This window comes from Drosophila simulans, chromosome 2L, assembly GCF_016746395.2.
Source record: "Drosophila simulans strain w501 chromosome 2L, Prin_Dsim_3.1, whole genome shotgun sequence".
Taxonomy (NCBI): Eukaryota; Metazoa; Arthropoda; class Insecta; order Diptera; family Drosophilidae; genus Drosophila; species Drosophila simulans.
Genome location: NC_052520.2, coordinates 5625361 through 5643268, shown reverse-complemented (window position 1 = coordinate 5643268; position 17908 = coordinate 5625361). Strand labels below are relative to the sequence as shown.

At 43.9% G+C, this 17908-nt stretch overlaps 2 protein-coding genes and 1 long non-coding RNA gene across 3 annotated transcripts in view; 2 read left to right on the top strand and 1 right to left on the bottom strand.

The window, feature by feature from the left end:
• Positions 1-444: 444 nt before the first annotated feature.
• On the bottom strand, positions 445-8515 carry LOC6731102 (60 kDa heat shock protein homolog 2, mitochondrial). Its single transcript, XM_016179601.3, has 3 exons — positions 8363-8515; positions 2415-2546; positions 445-2353 (listed from the first exon to the last, which is right to left on the bottom strand). The coding sequence occupies exon 3, from the start codon at positions 2337-2339 to the stop codon at positions 609-611; it is 1731 nt and encodes a 576-aa protein (XP_016023635.1). The 5' UTR covers positions 2340-2353; positions 2415-2546; positions 8363-8515; the 3' UTR covers positions 445-608.
• A 1489-nt stretch (positions 8516-10004) lies between these two features.
• On the top strand, positions 10005-12146 carry LOC123327072. Its single transcript, XR_006541529.1, has 4 exons — positions 10005-11413; positions 11472-11548; positions 11688-11960; positions 12043-12146. It is a non-coding gene; the product is annotated as an uncharacterized LOC123327072 (long non-coding RNA).
• A 581-nt stretch (positions 12147-12727) lies between these two features.
• The window catches only part of LOC6731101 (hemicentin-1), a 32252-nt gene continuing 27071 nt past the window's right edge, over positions 12728-17908 (top strand). Inside the window, exon 1 of the mRNA XM_016178943.3 lies at positions 12728-12894. The gene's annotated coding sequence lies outside the window, so the exon portion shown is untranslated. The remainder of the gene's footprint in view (positions 12895-17908) is intronic.

Sequence of the window (17908 nt, the reverse complement as noted above, 5' to 3'; positions counted from 1 at the left end):
GGTTTATTATTTCTGCCCTCATCCTGTGCCCCCCTTGGCACCACCCTCCGCTAACCCAGCACAATTAGAAAAGCCCGAAAGCGTACTCCACTGTCCCTGACTGCTTCATATTTCATAGCGAAATGCAAAAACGGAAGGGCCCGGCACACGACAAAAACTGCACCAAGTGGCTGGCACAACAAGGGCAACTGTGACAAAACACAGCAAAGGACATGTGTAAAAGAGCACTTCCAGGACAAGCAGACTGTCAGTGGCCAGGGCGCTGCAAAGTAACAAGCAACTGGGGAAAGGCATTGAGAAATGGAGCCACAAAAACCACGAGAGGAAGCATTCAGTGATTTCAAATCCAACACCGGCATTCTTTTTGCAGACAGATGTAAGGAGTTTATAATTCCTTCTGTCAATTCCACTGATTATGGAGAATATAATGAAATAAACACCAACTTTACTATGTCACTAGTATATTCCTTACTTCACATATATTTAACATCAATTATATTGTAAAAGGGTAATGCAAACCGCTCGGCTAGAAAGTGGCAAACCATGAGCGTTTCCGTGTTTTGAATTTAGGTAAGAATATGAAATCGTGGTAAGGAATTCATTATGGATTACATGCCCATTCCGCCCATGCCCATGCCGCCGAGAGCACCCAATCCGGCTGCCGCTCCAGCAGCGGCGGCCTCCTCCAACGGCAACTCCGTAACTACAGCCTCGGCAGTGGTCAGAAGAGAGGCGACTCCGGCTGCGTCCGAGATGGCGGTGCGCACCACCTTGGTGGGATCGATGATACCGCGCTCAATCATGTTGCCGTACTCGCCCTTCAGGGCATCGTAGCCATAGTCGCCGTCGAGGATCTCCACCTTGGCCACCACCATTGCACCATCTACGCCAGCATTCTTGGCAATCGTAAGGCAAGGCATGCGCAGCGCACGCCGTATGATCTCGATGCCCATGTTTTGGTCCTCGTTGGCGCCTTTCAAATCGTTCAGCTTTTGGATGCAACGCAACAGGGCGGTGCCGCCACCGGGCACGATTCCCTCCTCCACAGCAGCACGGGTGGCATTCAGGGCATCGATGACTCGATCCTTCTTCTCGCTGACCTCCACGTCGCTGGAGCCGCCCACTCGCAGCAAGGCCACACCGGAGGAGAGGCGCGCCAAACGCTCCTGCATCTTCTCCTTCTCGTAGGAGGAAGTCGACTCCTTGATGGCCTCGCGCAGACCCTCGACCCTTTTCTCCACATCGGCCTTCTGTCCCTTTCCCTTGAGCAGCATTGTGTCATCCTTTGAGACCACTACCTCGCCGACACGTCCAAAATCACTCATCTTGATATCCTCGAGCCGTACCATATTGGCCTCGTCTCCGAACACGATGCCACCGGTGGCCACGGCCATGTCCTTCAGATTCTCCTTGCGATTGTCTCCAAATCCGGGCGCCTTTACCGCGCACACTTGGAGGCCCACCTTCAGGCGGTTCACCACCAGGGTGCTGAGTGCCTCCGCCTCCAAATCCTCAGCGATAATGACCAAGGGCTTGCGCTGCGCGTTGGCCAACTCCAGGGCAGGCACGATGCTGGGTGCCGACTTGATTTTCTTCTCGCAAAAGAGGAGAAGCGCGTCCTGGAACTCCACCTTTGCTCCCTTGGAGGTGTTAATAAAGTACGGTGAAATGTAACCACGGTCAAATTTCATGCCCTCGATCACCTCCAGTTCGTCGCAAAGGGTCTTGCCATCCTTGACAGTGATAACACCGTCTCGACCCACCTTCTTGATGGCCTCGCTGATGAGGTTTCCCACCGACTTGTCGCCGTTCGCAGAGATCGTCGCCACCTGGCAGATCTCCTCGGGCGTGTTAACTGGTCGGGACAACCGGCGTAGGTTGTCCTTGACCGTCTCGATGGCCAGCATCACTCCGCGGCGGATCTCCACCGGACTGGCACCCCGTGAAATCTTCTCGAATCCCTCCTTGGCAATGGCGCGGGCCAGAACGGTGGCCGTGGTGGTGCCATCACCCGCCTCCTCATTTGTGTTGTTGGCCACATCCTGCACCAGTTTGGCGCCGATGTTCTGGAACTTGTCCTTGAGGGAAATTGACTTGGCCACCGTCACGCCGTCCTTGGTAATCTTCGGCGATCCCCAGCTCTGCTCGATGATCACGTTGCGTCCCTTTGGTCCCATGGTCACGGCCACGGCATCCGCCAGCACATCCACTCCCTGCAGCATCATGGCCCTCACCTCCGGTCCGAACTTAACATCCTTGGCATAGCTACGGATCCACAGGCCGTGACTGATCTTTGCAGTACGCTGCACAGTGTTGGTGTAACGGAACATGCGCATCATGTTGACCAGTTGACCTGTGGGAGGATTGGAAATCTGGGTTAAATGGAATGAAGGTGGTGCGTTAATCCCACTCACTGATATTTGGCTATGAATCGGAAAGCGATGTTGAGGCTAGAGCGGTCAAATGTAATATGGAGAACTGAAATGCCAAATGCTGATGACAAGTTGATCCACAGGATTTCAGCCTGCTGGGTTTCTCAAAATAATCTAAAAGGAATCATAAATTCAATATTTTCCCATAGTTAGCAGTGTTTGTCGCATTTATCTAGAAAGTATGGCCAATTTGTTTTCTGACAGAGCGTATCCTAGTTCTTAGACATTGAATTAGGGCAAACCATGCCCAACCCTGCACTTCAACTCTGTCCATATCCAATGAACACTTACCTGGTCGACAATTTGTAGCCGAAAAGGGAAAACCATTTAAATAGTCGTAAAAATGTGCGACGACAGCGACCGAAATACAATAAAAGCCAAAGTGGAATGGCTTTCCCTCCTCCTCCCCCTACCAGAGACCCCGATTCACCCCGAATCCAAGAAACATAAGCTCTTCGCTGGAGTATCGTTCGCTAGTCGCTGTCAGCTGCGCTTACAAGCGTCGGAAAATTGAAAACTGTTAAGGCAACGTAAGGCGAGCCTTGCAGCTAAGGACGAACAGGATCGAGTGGGGGCGTGGCGGGGGACCAGAGATTGAAGACAACTGGCGGTGCTTGTTCATGAAAATTTAAATTGCAAAATGGGCTCTATAGGTGGGCGGTTACATCCCCATCCATTCGCTAATATTTGTGTTTTAATTACCTGGAAAAGTGTCAGAGCCTGGAGTTCAGAGCAAATTTTGCTATCAGCCTGCGACAACACATGGCGCAATTCGATTTTTTTCAGCTATTATTCCTATTTGTTTCATGCTGGCCAGAAGAACATGATGGTTACAGCAAAAGTTTGAGACAAGAAATAAATACTTCGTGCTTGCCAAAGTCCAGAAGTTGTAAATTATTTAACGCTATATGTTATCAAAATGCCAAGTATTCTTATAAGTGTTCCCTATATTCGAAATATAATTCATTTATAATTTACTTAGCTGCGGAGATTCTGATTGCAGCCAATGGGGAGTATATTCAATTAAATACGCGATGTGAATGAGAACCATATCGATTATCTAATGAAGACCACCCACGCACACCCACGCCGAAACTGATGCATGTGATTTAATTACAACAGCCGCCTAAAATTAGCAGACATTAATATTACAAGAGAACACTGACCTATTAACGCGACCGAAGAAAGTTGGGGGGCGGCGGGAAATTGGACTGGGCCAAGACGGGGCCACGCATCATTAGGAAAATGGCAACGAAATTAAAGAAAATTAGCAGCTGACTGGAGACGGCAAATGAGGCACATTTATTCGAATGTAATCCATTATGAAATCGCATAATGAAGAGATTAGCACACGCATTTGGAGCGCAATTAATAAATGACCCGAAAAAAGGCAAAGGACACAGGCTGGGCTGGGAAACTGACCTCTGTCAGTCCATTTGCGTGTTGAGCCCGCGAAGAAATCCAATAAATTAGGCAAACGGTAATCATTTGTTTCGTTTCGTTCGTACATATATACATAGGTATAAGTATCAGTATATGACGCAGACAAATAAATCAGGTGGAGTTCCATGCTCCATTGATAATTACATTGTTCGAGGAAACTTAATGGGACAATAACTCCGAGCATAATAGCTGCGAAACAGCTGGCTGCTTATTAAGCCGTTGATGCTCGGCTTTTGTGTCAACTCTTCCTAACAATGTTCTCTTAAAAGTCTTTGCACTTCAATTAACTTGTCTTTTTGAATTCGACCCAGCTAAGGACCTTCCCAGCCGCGATTTTCCCCCTTGCCCTCGCGACCCCTCTAATCGATAATTAACCACAAAAACTTGGCACGCAACAGGAAGGCGGACGGATGGGGGCGGTAAATGGATCGAAAGGGGCACTGAGCCTAAGTATAAAGAGGGTAATGGCACGGCACAAAGTTTAATTAAGACAAGAAAGGAACCTTTAGTCGGGAATCTCGACAGCATAATACTCATTACTGCTAAAAAATGATTTCATACTTCATGTTTCATCCTCTATCAAATCAGGAATGTGTTATGCTAAAACCATATTTAATTCAGCCTTATCGGAAATATTTTTGATAAAAAAACAAGCAGCTGAATAAATTTACACACATTTGCCGGATGACCAGATACTCCCTAAATACTCGGTAAAAAACGTGCTGCTGCTGCTAGCTTTCTTAACTTAAAGTGATGGTCAAAATCTTGCTGAAGTTGAAAGGAAGATTTTAAGGAGATTTTCTTGAAAAGTTTATTAGTCGATTGGTCCCCCACAAAAAAAAGGGTGAAAAGAAAATTATTATTTATAGAAAGGTCTGAATAAAAGGTAATGGTTAAGGGCAAGTAAGCCGGGGAACGCTCAAAGCAACAAATATAACACTAACTTAAATTAAATTAAACAGAGTGTTTAAATTCGTTACAAATTAATTTTTAACATATGTAATATGTCTGGTGATATGATGTGATTCACAGTATGTGATAGCGCTGCTACGAAGATGGCTAAACCATTCTAGAACAGACAGGTGTACAAGGAACTGAAGTCCTTCTCCTGATGCAACTGCATGGCTGTTTGGTGTGGTTTGGGATGCAGGCTTCCTGGCTAGCCGCACATTCCCTCCAGGTTCCACGGCCTTTTGCAGTTGGCTGCACACTTTGATTAGCCGAAACGGCTGGTCTGGTTTTTAACACTCAGCCCCTGACCGTGAACCACCCAGCTATCCAAACACCCCATCATACCAAGCCCCACGGGTTCCACCTCCTCCACCGCCCGCTGTCTGGCCTGCTCACATGAGCCGGAAGCGCATTATAAAGGGCATTTCCGGTATTTAGGTTAGGTCGCTTGACTGGGGTCGTACCGTGCCTTGTATTATTAGTTCGGCGAATTCGGCGCGTTGGCTTCTGGGGAAGTCAGGTGGAAAAGGTCACACTGGGTTAAACATGGCGTGTGTGACGGCTTTTGGCATAAGAAATGTACCGAAGGGGATAACAACTTTCCACTTTATTCCCTTGGAGAACAGGGGAAAAGTTACGCAATCAAAAATTATGCTGTCTGAGTGAATGAAAAACAAGTTCAGACTCGTGGATGCAGTGCGTTTCGAGGCAATCATAAGTCCGACACATCCCCGAAAACTTTTGTTCGATCGAAAAGTTTTGTCTTAACGCAGTCATCGCTTGCCGCCAAATTTAAAAAAAAAAGAATTGGGGAAAGCGAAGTTTGAACTGTCCAAAAAGTGTTTCGGGATAAGCGCAAACTTTCGCACACAAACGATTTTTGATGGTCATTTTAATAAATTGAAAACTGGCGGAAGGGATGAAGGTCCACAATCGATGGCGGGACTCGACAGACGACTCCCACTGCCACTTTGGGTCCTTCCCGCCTGAGCAGGCTCATAAAATCTGTTTACAGGCTTATAAATAAGCGACTCGATTTGTTTTTCTTATAAAACTTTGGCTTCCTCTTCCTATATTGCCCTCAACTCGCCTGCCATCTAAGGACATAACTTATGCATGTCAAGGACCTGGAAACTAAACAAATCTCGGATCAGCCGGAATGTCTTGCTCATGGCCAAAAGTTTTTAACATTTTTATTGAGTTTGCTTTGTAATTTAAATTGTTTGTCCTCAACTTGTTGACGTGGCAGAGGACGACGCCTAACCAATTCGGGATCGAAAGGCTAAGCACGGTGCGGGGTAAAGAGCTTTCCTACTGCCAGATGACAGCATAAACCAATGGTATTTTATCTCTCCCAGTGACTTTCAATCAATCGCATCAGAGTTCATTGTAGCGTCTAACAAATTGTTGTCTGCCTGGCCGCCCTTTTCCCCACATGTACATATGTATGTATGCACACTGCCATAGAGGCTATGGAATAATCGAAGCTTTATCATATCCGTCAGCGGCAGCCACGAAATGGGCAAAACAGGAATACATCGGTATGCTGGGCTAGCTGGGAGCTGGATTTTTATATTTACATATATATAGGAGGGAAAGCGGTAGAAGTGCCACAAAGCATGCTCTTATTTTTTGCACAATTGCAAACATCATCGATGACGCTTTGCCACAGGGCGTATACGTCATGTACCGAGTGCACCGAGTGCTTGGCTTTGTGCAGTAAAGCATGGGTTACCCTAAATCTTGCATCGAAAGCAAATTAAGAAGGGAAAAATAAGCAAAATAATGGTGTATATTTCGTTATTTAAGTTTGAAAATATATTTTGCCTTAATTAAGAAGGTAACTTGGGAAAATTTTAAACTTGGACAAATAGATTAGAACTCTGCCCATCAAGCACGTAAGTACTCGTGTGCCTTTGCACTTCCGAAAGAACCACAAGTCCCACTTGCTACATTCAGATAAAAAATGTCCTTACAATTGTCTTCCTAGAACAGGCTGCACGTGTGCGGCTGTTTGTGCAAGAGGAATAACAACATAATTCATTTTGTCACTTGTATCTTCTCGTTATTAAATTGTTTTCTGAGCCACCGCCCACCGCAAGTCGGTTGCCCTTTGCTCTCGACCCTACTTTTCAGTAGCTTTTGGCTCACTCGGAGCTGGCAGTTGAAATTTATGCAAATTATAATACGCAAATACCCGAAGTTATGTGTACTCGGAGACACAATAAACAAGATATGTGTGTGCCATGCTGCTGTGTGCAAAAACAAAGACGTACTGCAGCGCTCAGCCAGTTCCCAGTTCGGCGGAGTGGTGGTGCGAGGTCCTGGAATCCTTGGTCCTGGCATAATTGCGAAAGCGGCTCGAGTGCGGAGTGGGTGCTGGAAGGCAATGTGTCTGACACAATTGAAACAATTGCACTTTCCGCTGCTGCCTTCTTCTCACTTCATTCCCGGTGCATTCTTTTGCTCGTGCCACAGAAGGCACGGCATGAAATGCCTTTTCCGACCGAAGCCGGTAATTATAGAGTACACTGCAGCTTTCTTTATTGTCTGCACCAAGGGAAGTGATGGTGAAACTCAGAAATCCTGTTTACCCCTTTAGCTCGCCTGAAGCATACGCCTTTTCCGATTATACTCCCATGTCATGTAGTCAGTCTTGTTAGTGGAAAAGCAGGGGGTTCTTAATATATCCTTTTAGAATATCCCCAGTTCGTAAATTTAATTCAATCGAATTTTCTTTCAGTGTGCCCGAGCACATTAGACAACTGGCAACAAGTTCAGTCTGCGCCTAAGCCGTTTTCATATCTGGAGTTCTTGCTATTCAATAATCCATTGGCTGGATGCCAAACCGTTGGCAACTCGGAAGCCATTGCAACGATTATGAATAATTTACTCTGGCGCTTACTCTCTTAGTCGCAATTTTATATTGCATTTTCCCCAATTTTTTGCTGCTGGTAGTACAGTATAAAAATGCATAAATTGAAAATTAAACTTTATGGAGCTAATTGAAGGCTGGCAATTTCGGAAACTGTTGGGTCAGCTGGAATTGATAGATGGTCGGTTCGGTTTGGATTTTTTGGACTGAGTTTAAGAGTGGAAATTTTCAAATGAAATTCAATTTGACTTTTTGCTTCCATTAAATGAAAAAGGAGCGACTGAAGCAGCAGGACCAACAAATGCATCAGGGAAAATAGACTGTGGGTGTTGATTCAATTGTAGTAAACTTTTCCATTAAATGATTTCTGCCACTGAAATTTCGGGGCAAATTAAAGCATTTGCCCACACACCCAACTCTAGGTCAATTAACATTGATGGAAAACTGGGAAAGCTGGGTACCATGCTATGGGAATGAAAGTCAATAAAATGTACAGCGATTGCAAATGTCGGGACTTCAATCAATGTGTCGATATTAAACTCGGAAAGTATAGTACAATTTTTCGTTGTAAATCTTCCGGCAAAAGGAAGGAAATTCTGTTCTTGGCCATACTTTAATTAACATATAACTAGTACTTGCTTTAAAGTGTTAATTACCTTACCTTTAGTTGGCCTCCAAAATATTCAGTTCTTGTTATTTCATTTAAAAATTTCAGGCTTTTTTAAAATCAAAACGCACTACTAATAATGTTCACTGCTTGTGTTTTGTTCGAAGTGTGATATTTCAGGCATTGACTGCTTTGCTTTAGATAAATAATTCAGAGGCAAATTTAAATGAAATTTATGCTAATATTTTCCTGCTACATTTGTTAGTCTTATTCAATATGATCGAAATATTATTTGCACCTGTAGGCGTGTAAAAATTTCCTTTCTGAGCATCAGGAGCCCGTGGGAATTTGCACCTTTGGAATAAAAGTAAAAATTCTTCTTAGATGTCGATGGCAAGAAAATATATGCGCGATAAATAACTCAAATCACGTTCAGTAAACGCTGGCACTTGCAAAAACAAAAAGATAATGGTATTTTATTCCTTTTGCAACCCTACTGGCATTTATCGAAGTCGATGCAAAACTGCTGTTGACATCACGTTCTGCATGTAGAAAGGCATTTTGTACACGTATACGAAGCTCATTCTACTCCTTAGACTTTCGGGGAATGTGTTATTGAGATTTCTGCTGATATATTCAGTTAATATAGTACTAAAAAAAAACAAAAGAGTATATTACATTCGTTGAAAAGTTGGCAAGAACCGGAATAAATCACATTTGCAACGCTTAAATAGTTAAGCCGTTTACTATTTAAGCCCAGAGGAATTATAGTTTAGTTCTTATTCACAACACAATGCCATCGAAATGCCATCGAAAAGAAGCCAGCTTACTTTGCCTAATAGTATTTATTTGTGAAGCAATTTTGTCAGCTGGTAGTTTTTGTCGAGGCCGTTTGGAATGTCAGATGGCTCTGAAGGGTAAAAGGATAATGAGAACGGGTGTTTTGCTGTGTACCAAAAATCACCAGTTTACCTGCGTTGATCAAGTTTGTGTTTGCGGAAGACCAGAAAAGTGCAATCAGTAAATGATAAACTAATTAGTTATTCGTAGAAAAATAAAAAAACAATAAATGGCGATAGAAAAACAGAGAAAGCTTTCCTTTTTCATTTTAAAGGTTCAACCAAAAATGTGGAGATATTTTGCTCTACTGGCCCAATCCGCACTGCCGAAGATTCCATGTTGCATGCAGCCTTCGCTGGAGGCCTCATAATTGGTTTTGACTGCAGTCGGATGCCAAAATCAGGAGCTGAGCCAGCAGCCAAACAGTCAACAGCGTGGGCATCAGCAAAATTAACTGCAGTCAGGTGGGTATCCTTGGACAAAGCTCCACTCAATTGGAGAGGGGGAGGGAAGCTGCTGTTGTTGTGGCTATTGCATCCACCGCGTGATGCCAGCTAATGAAAATGACCGCCACAGATGACTGTGCTATTATGGCTGGAGCTGGGAATGGCGAATCAAAAATAGAAAGGGCCTGGGCTTACTTTCGCTCATCAATAAGCCCCATTACGTATACGCCGGGTTGGTTTCGCCCATTGCTCAGCCGACAAACAAACTCCGAGCTGTCTGTCAACCAACTAGGGGCTGCATTCGACCTCTGCCAATTGAGCGTTCGAATTTGTTTGCGCCACGGACCCCAGCATCTCAGTGCAATCAGACGGAATATATCCCGCTTTGAGCTGGCTGCTTTTGGAATGATAGAAAGTGTTGCCTTTAAGGGAGACTCCGTTGCTTTCTCTGCATCGTGAATTCTTTTTTTTTAGCCCTCTGCTTTGCATTCGCGCCACCCACTGGGCTCTTTGGTGGCCTTATTAAGTTGGCGCCTCTATGCAACTGCCATCAGCCGGGAAAGTTTTTCGCATACCTTCGATGGTCTCGGTGCATTCTATACCCGGTTAGCTGATTAATCTTGAATTATATACGAAAATAATCAGAAACAGAGATGTTTTACCTCAGATATTTCTGTCTCAATACATTTACTGCAGTTTAAAATTTGGTCAAGTATTTTTTTGTAGTTCAACTACAATAATTTTGATAGCAAGTAAGGCTCATTCTGATTTGTTTAGCCGTTTTAGGTCGATTGAGTAGGGTAATCTTTGATCGACTCCTGTCGAGAGCTCTCCTATATATTTTCACTCGCTCCAGTTTGTTGGCGTTGTCATCGTTGCAACTTCATTGTCAAAGTTGGCAAAGAGTCTTGAAGGGAAAGTTGGAGTGGGAAACTACAAAGAAATGCACAAAAACTGCGTTGTGCAAATACGGAGAAACGAGAGTGGCGAAAAACGATGCAGCGGCCTGCCAGTTGGGCGCTAATTATATGTAAATAGCTGGAACGAAACCGCCGCTCGAGGTGCCAGATAATTGGCCCTCATGCAACTGCCAAGTATAGTTTACAGCCGAAGTGATCAAGGGAAACAGTGTGCGAAGGAAAAATGCTCAAATTGTCGAGGCGTGACGGAAATCAACTGCCGACTCTTCTTTACGGCAAAAACTGTTGGTAGATAGAATTAGAAAAATTTAAATGTGGCTACTTTGAATGCCAAGGACTTTGGCCAAGTTACCTAACTTGTTACTTAACGTGTCCTAGGCAATGACTGTTAGCTTAATTTACGGAAACTTAAATGGTACCTAATGCAATAGCAATTAGCTCAAATGCTGGATGAAATTCCTTTGCATTTAGGTCATTAGAGAAGAAAAATTTCATAACACTTTTCGGTGTGCGTGAGAAGGCATTTTCCACCCCCCGGCCACTTCTTCTCCCCGGAGACAACATTCAGGACATAGAACAGCATTACAAAATTTCCCCAAAAAATTCGTAGAAATGCCAAAATAAACGAGTGGGTTCGGTGGAATGAGATGGCGCAAGGTAAGGATGTGGAGGATGCTACCCACATGAGCGACAGTAACCAACACGTACAAAACGCATAAACATTCTTGCCTAAGTGAGTTTGTACATAAATTTGGAGCAACTTGCGTTGCAGGATGCGTTACAAGGAGACGATTTTGTGTGGGGCTCTCAGGATCTGTTTAAAGGGAGTGAAGGGGGGGAGACTGAAGCAGACTACTGTGAGTAGAGCTAAACTTACGCAAAAATCCATGGGAAACCAAGTGAGTTTTGAAGTTTAGACGGTTGGCTCAGTTTCGGTATCCTAATTTATTTATGCAGCCCCTGGCAAATGCAACTTTACTTAGGATGGATATCACTCAGCAATTCGTCTTGTTAGCGTCAGTGTTGATTCGAAGGTATTCAGATGCAATTGTTTTATATTCGAAAATATTTAAAAACTTAAGTCACCTTTGCATTTAGAAGATAGCTAAGAAATTATAAAGATTTCTTGCCAAATAACTGAACAGTATTTGTTATTTCTGATTTATATTACAGACAATTATTAGCTACCCAACTATTTAATACCAATTACCGATTACTGGTGTGCAGCTTGAAAGCTGCAATTGAAATTATTCAACGAATCATGGCAATATCATTGGCTGTTTGCATTATGCAAGCATACCCGGTCCTTTGAGGCTTGATGGCATTTCCCGAGCACCTACACACACGCAGCCGGAAAAGAAGCAACTTTAGTAGCATATTTCACGGCGCTGCGTCCGAAGAGAGAGCGCTCTGAAGAGCGCCGCTCAGCGAAGAGAGAAGCCTTGGGTAAGAGAGACCACAGCGCACATTACTGACCTACATTAAGTAAAAATTTATTTATGCCGGCTGCCAAATTGGTTCCCCAAAGCATTGGCAGGCCCCACTGTCCCCTGGTCCCTGGCTTTATGACTATGACGGATATGATTGTTGGTCGGAGTGTTCCTTTCCCTTTTCCCTCCTCGAACTTGCCACTATTACTGCCTTTGTGGTTGTTGGCTTAAATAATAATGGCTTGTAATTTGCATAAATAATGTTTGATTTTTGCATTGATGAGGGAAGAGTGTGTTGCGCGTGTGTGTGTGTGTTTGGGGAATTTTAAATGATTGAAAGCTCGGTCATCATTGGGGAATGCCGGGCTAGATGGCACGGAATTTTTGCATTTAAATCGATAAATTAGCGGAAAGAGCTCAAAAAATCAGTTCGCCAGGATGTGAGTCGTTTGGTCTATTTGAAAGTTGCATTGTAGGTTTAAGCCCACCAAACAGGGCTAATAGTTTGCTGCTACAAGGGCCGACTTTGTTGGCCCAACAATGGTTTCTTATCCTGCCACAGCACTGTTAACGGGCTAACAGAGCTCTGCCTCTGTTGCTCTCTAACAGAACCTGGTTCTCTTTGCCTTTGGAGTTCGGCTCGCTTCGGCAAGTTCGCGAGTGCTTGCCGAACTCCACGAACTCCGAGCCGAAGCGCGCTCGGTAGTCGGCAGTCGTGACGAATGACGGCGATTATCGCCCTTCGAGGACTTTGTGTAATCAGTGCGTCCTGCTAAGCAAATTAGTTTAGTATGATTTTAGTGCGCAACGCTGACGGTCGCGCCAGTTCGCAGCTCTTAACACGTTGGTGCCGAAAGTCGACGCGCTCGCGTTTCGTCCCTCGCTTGATTTGAATTCCGCGAGTCAGCCGTGCCTGCGATATCATCGGAGGACAACAATAGCTCAGCACTGTACGTAAGCGGAAGTAATGGCCAGAATTAAATAAATAAATAAGTGCAAGACACAACCGGAGACGCTGGCTGCCAACTTCAATTTGGTACTTCATTTTTCACAGCCCGCTTAACGCAAATTGTGCCGGTCCTGGCTGCTTGCTGGGTACTAAGGTCCTGGCTGTTTACCCGTGCATCCTCGGTTCCCCTCCCCTGCTGATTGCACTCTTGGCGGCAAGTCGAGCGTGGCTCATTAAATGGCTGGCGAAAAAAAATGAAAGAGGAGTGCGAGACCGACTTGCGGAAAAACAATCACAGCATTCCTCTCGGCTGGTAGAGCCTGCAAACGGCATTTATAGAAGGGCCCTAGCGGCGCTGGGAAATTGTGGTATTTTATTCGTAATTTCACTTTGACTGTCACGCCAATTGAATTAATTCCACCGAGGAATTTAGGATTTAATTTGACATTTAATTATTGCAATTAAAAGTGGCCCGCAAAGCGCAGCATCAACAAAAAATGTCGTTTCAAAACAGGATTATGATCAAACAGAACGGAACGGAATTATGAAATTTTGTTTGAAAAAAAATGAATTACTTTTGAAAGTGGTTGACAACATAAAGCCGTGTCACATTACAGCAGCGGTTTGCTATTAAACGCGTAATAAATCTAAGAAAAAAGGAAAAAAGCTTGTATATTGATGGAAGGAAAACTTAAACAACAGGGACAGAAAAACAATTATTGTATACCATAAAGGTTAACATTAATGGCGAAAGGATACATAGTATATATACATATGTATATTGGGTTTTTATGCCTTAAAAACATGTTAACTCCGCACGATTTTTTGATTTAAGACCCCTAGGGTATTCTAGGATATTTTGTTTTTCTGTCTTCTGTAAAGTATTGTATTAAATGTATCCTAAAATATTCTTCTCGGTATCAAAAAAACAATATGAGCCACAAAAATCTGTTACGCTTGATTTATTATTATTATAATACCCTTGACTTCTAGCATTGCCATTGCTGGCTAAAGATTTTCAAGCATAAATGATGTGCTTAACAAATTAAGTTCCATACAACATGATTTCTTGAGCAACGTTTATCCTTTATTATATGCATTCACTACTTTCGTCTATGCGCATATAATTCAGAAAAGTTTGCGAAACGTCGAATACTTGGTATCAGCAAACTTTTTGATAACTTTACTTCGCTTGTAGCCCGAAAACAGTTTGAACACATCTAAAGTGCAGGACGAAAGCCACCCAAGGACGAGCTTTAACTAAATTATTGGGAGCCCGCGTCAAGTGTCAGACTTTGGGTGGGAAATGGAATAACAGTTTGCCTTTGTTGTGTCTACAAATTTGTGTGGCGTGGGTGTTCGTCAGCGCTAATGAATAGGTGGGGAGTTTTGTGCAAAATTATCAAATAAAACGGGTAGCCGACCGCACAATTACACACAATATTTTCGCACACGCACCCAAAACGGAAGCCGTATAAACAACATGAACATGAAATTTAGCTGCTACGAGCACATACACACACATACATACTCTAGATGTGCAGCTCGTTGTGGATGGCCGTCCAATAAGCGACATAAAATATGCGAGCACTCACACACACCAGCGCACGCGAGCGAACACTAACACATGCATATGCACATGCGGATGAAGCGCCCGCAGCGAGTGCGGGAAATATTTTATGCACTTTATGCGGCCTGGACGCCGCTTGCTGCTGGGGATCGCTAATTAGGCAATATGCACTTGATTGTGTTATAATCATTAAAACCGGAAATGCATGGCCAACCCACAAAACACAAACGAGCGCAAACGCTCGGCCACACACACACGCGCACACATACGAATGTGCGTGAATGCTGTGTCAGGTGGCTGCAATAGTTCACAGCATACTTTCGCAGAGGGCCAAAAAGTGTTTTACCAAAGTTTCGAATTTTCATCACAAGAGCAAATGGGGTTGCTCCTGTCCGAATTTGTTAGTTTCCCATTTCACTCTGATTAATTATTTGGTGAAAAATAATTAAGTCTTTGAGGGGCTGGCAAGGCGTCGGTAAAGCAGCTCGTTCTCCCACAAAATGACGGAAAGTCACATCAATGGCTCGGCGGAAACGGAAGTGCGGGAAAGCAAACACGTGTCGGAAAAATGTCTGCTTGCAACAATGTGTGCTCGTACGAGTATATGTGTGCCAATGCACTTCCGCACACCCACACACCCGCACAGCAGGCGCCCATGTTGCATATGTAAAGCGGCTTGTAAGCTGGCCAATTTTTTATGCATTTATGCATTTTCCCCCGCCGCAGCTGCCGCCCCTCCGCCCGCTGACCATTTTTTATTAAAGTTGCCCGTTAAGAAAAGCCCAGAAACCGCAGCAACAAACAGGAACGCCCACTGTGCGAACTGCATCGCACGTCCAAACGCCTTTTTGTAGGTTAATCAAATGCAAGACGGGGGAAATGCACAAGCTGCATGGCAGTGGGAAATGCTCCTTGTGGCTAGTTAGTGTGAGCGGGCGTTGGAGCAAGCATTTTGCCATCTTTTTGTGTACGCATTTCGCATGGCTTGTTATATTAAAAGAAATTTCCCAGCCGAGGAGAGACAAGACGAGTAAAAACAAGCAAGCATCATGGCAACTGACAGCCAAGATGGACGGCGCTGTGATTTGATTTTTATTCCGAGCGATGCACAACAGCAGCTGGCAGTCAGTGGACAGATGAATTATGGCAAATGATGTAAACGCTCCCAGTGGATGTGGCTCTAATTAAACCGAGGGCCAAGAAGCACTCATAACACAAGCACTCATTTTCGCCTTTTACAATAGATAAATTGCGTTTCGCCCGCTGGTTGCCTAAAATCAGAAAAAAGTATTTCCTCAACTTTAGTTTTCGTAACGAATAGCAGTGAGTCTTGATAGTACGATGACCAAGCAATGACGCGTCGAAAAGATAAATATTCCAATTCATCTGCAATCCGAGCATGTTTTGATTGGCAAAAAACGCTATCAAAGCTTAAGCTTAATTTAATACATTTTCTGCATATTACCAGCGACAGTCACCAAGCTGCAAAAAGAAGAAAAGGCACAAAATCCCCACCACCATTTCAGGTGACATAAACAAGCCCTTTATTTGGCATTCTGCTGCAGTTTTTGACACGCGAAAGTAGCAAAACGCTTTCAAAAAGAGAATGTCAAATAAAACACGGAAAGAATGCGGATAAGAGGAAAATTCCCAAAGAAAAGAAATCGAGGAAAATATGGATGCAGACGGAACTGAGCGAAAAACTAGCTTTGGGTATATGTATATTAAGCACGAAAAACTGTCACTCGCGATTGTCTCGACTATTGGATACCTACTTTTTGTTGGCTTATTGGCGAATAACTTAATAATTGTTATACATTTAAGAAGTAACATAATGTCAACTGGATTTTCTTGTCTCAGTTTTGGCAAAGATTAATATAATGTATAAGCTTAAAAATGCATTGCAAAAATGTGCCACATTTAACAGTGAGCTGCTTTCATTATACCTTTTATACCCTTTGCACAATATACCCCACTCTTTACGATTGGCGGGCACAAAAATGCAGAGTCCAGAGGGAGATATCATTTGTTATTTCATTTCCGAAGCAAGACAGCGGAAAAGCCCGAGACAGCAGGAGGAATGCCGTGGATTAGCAACTGTCATTGACAGTTGGAAATCATAGACGCCATTTGGCTGGCTGCAAATTGCTGGCCGCATTTCTTTGTTTGTCATTTAACGATTGACAGCTGGCGATAAACAGAACGAAACAAAACGAGACGGTTCGTGGACTTGGCCAAAACAAAGGCTGCCGCCCAACGGGCCAAATGAGAACGGCGGAAGGTAAGGCGACTGCCAGCCATCAAATGGAAATGTTAATGACGCACCTCAACGAGAAGGTGTCAATTGCCTTGACTTTATACTTGGCCAAAATTGCCAAGTTTGCATTGCCCATTGGCTTACCTATTTGGCATTCTTTTTTTCTCTGCCCGGCTATTTATCATTACGACTTGGCCGAAATGCCTTGGGAGCAGCAGATGGGTCTTCATATCCCAGAGCTGCTTATCAAAGATAACTGACCGATGAACGGAACAATGACGCCTTGAGGGGATTCAGTTGGGATTCTGCTACGATGACTCCAACTTGATTAGGATAGTCACTCTGAATGCTGTCTATCAAAGGGAGAATTTAATTTAAGCAAGCGTGTCCTGTTCTAAAAACTATAAACCACTCCCAACTTTTCCTTGGCCATTTCTAGTTAACCTCACAAATGTCAAGTCAACCACTAGTCACCTGTCCTCTTGTCATATCTAGTTAACACCTTCTTGTTCAGGGATTTGGTGGTCGGACTGCATGTCAACCATTTAAGCCAATTTATTAAATAAGACGTCATTTGTCACATTTCGTTTTGGGTTTCAGCACTCTCCTATTATCTCTTTTATTAGCTCCGTTCAATCTACGCTTTTACCCCTTTTTTTGTGACCGCTATCTTTATGATTTTCCCCAGAACATAAGGAATAGCCAATCCTGGCGAACAATACCATAAATGGCCAAAAGCCACACAATGGTGACAAAAGCCCGGCGAAAGAATAATGCCAACCGAATTCAGCCCGGCAATATATTTTTATTAATTTCCACCTGGTCAACTGATTATGAAACACCCAAATGGACAGCTGACAAGGATGATCAACGGCGGCAACATTGAACTGATAATAATAATAACGAAAATGGCAGACCCTTTTGCGACCCATCGATAAAACGAAAGGACGGGTGCCGAGGAAATCGTGGCCATGGATCTGACCGCAATTAGTTGATTGCCAGCACTCAATTTCTTCAAAGATGGAAAGTGCTTTCAGTTTCATAAGCTAGAAAACCCGCAACTCCCTCTCCGTATCTGTCTTTGGCCATCTCTGGCACTTACTATGTGCCACACTCGACGGGAAATTAAACTTGTCCAAAAGTTTAAATGCCTTTCTGCCGCTTTCCGTTGCGTTGCGCTCGACTTTT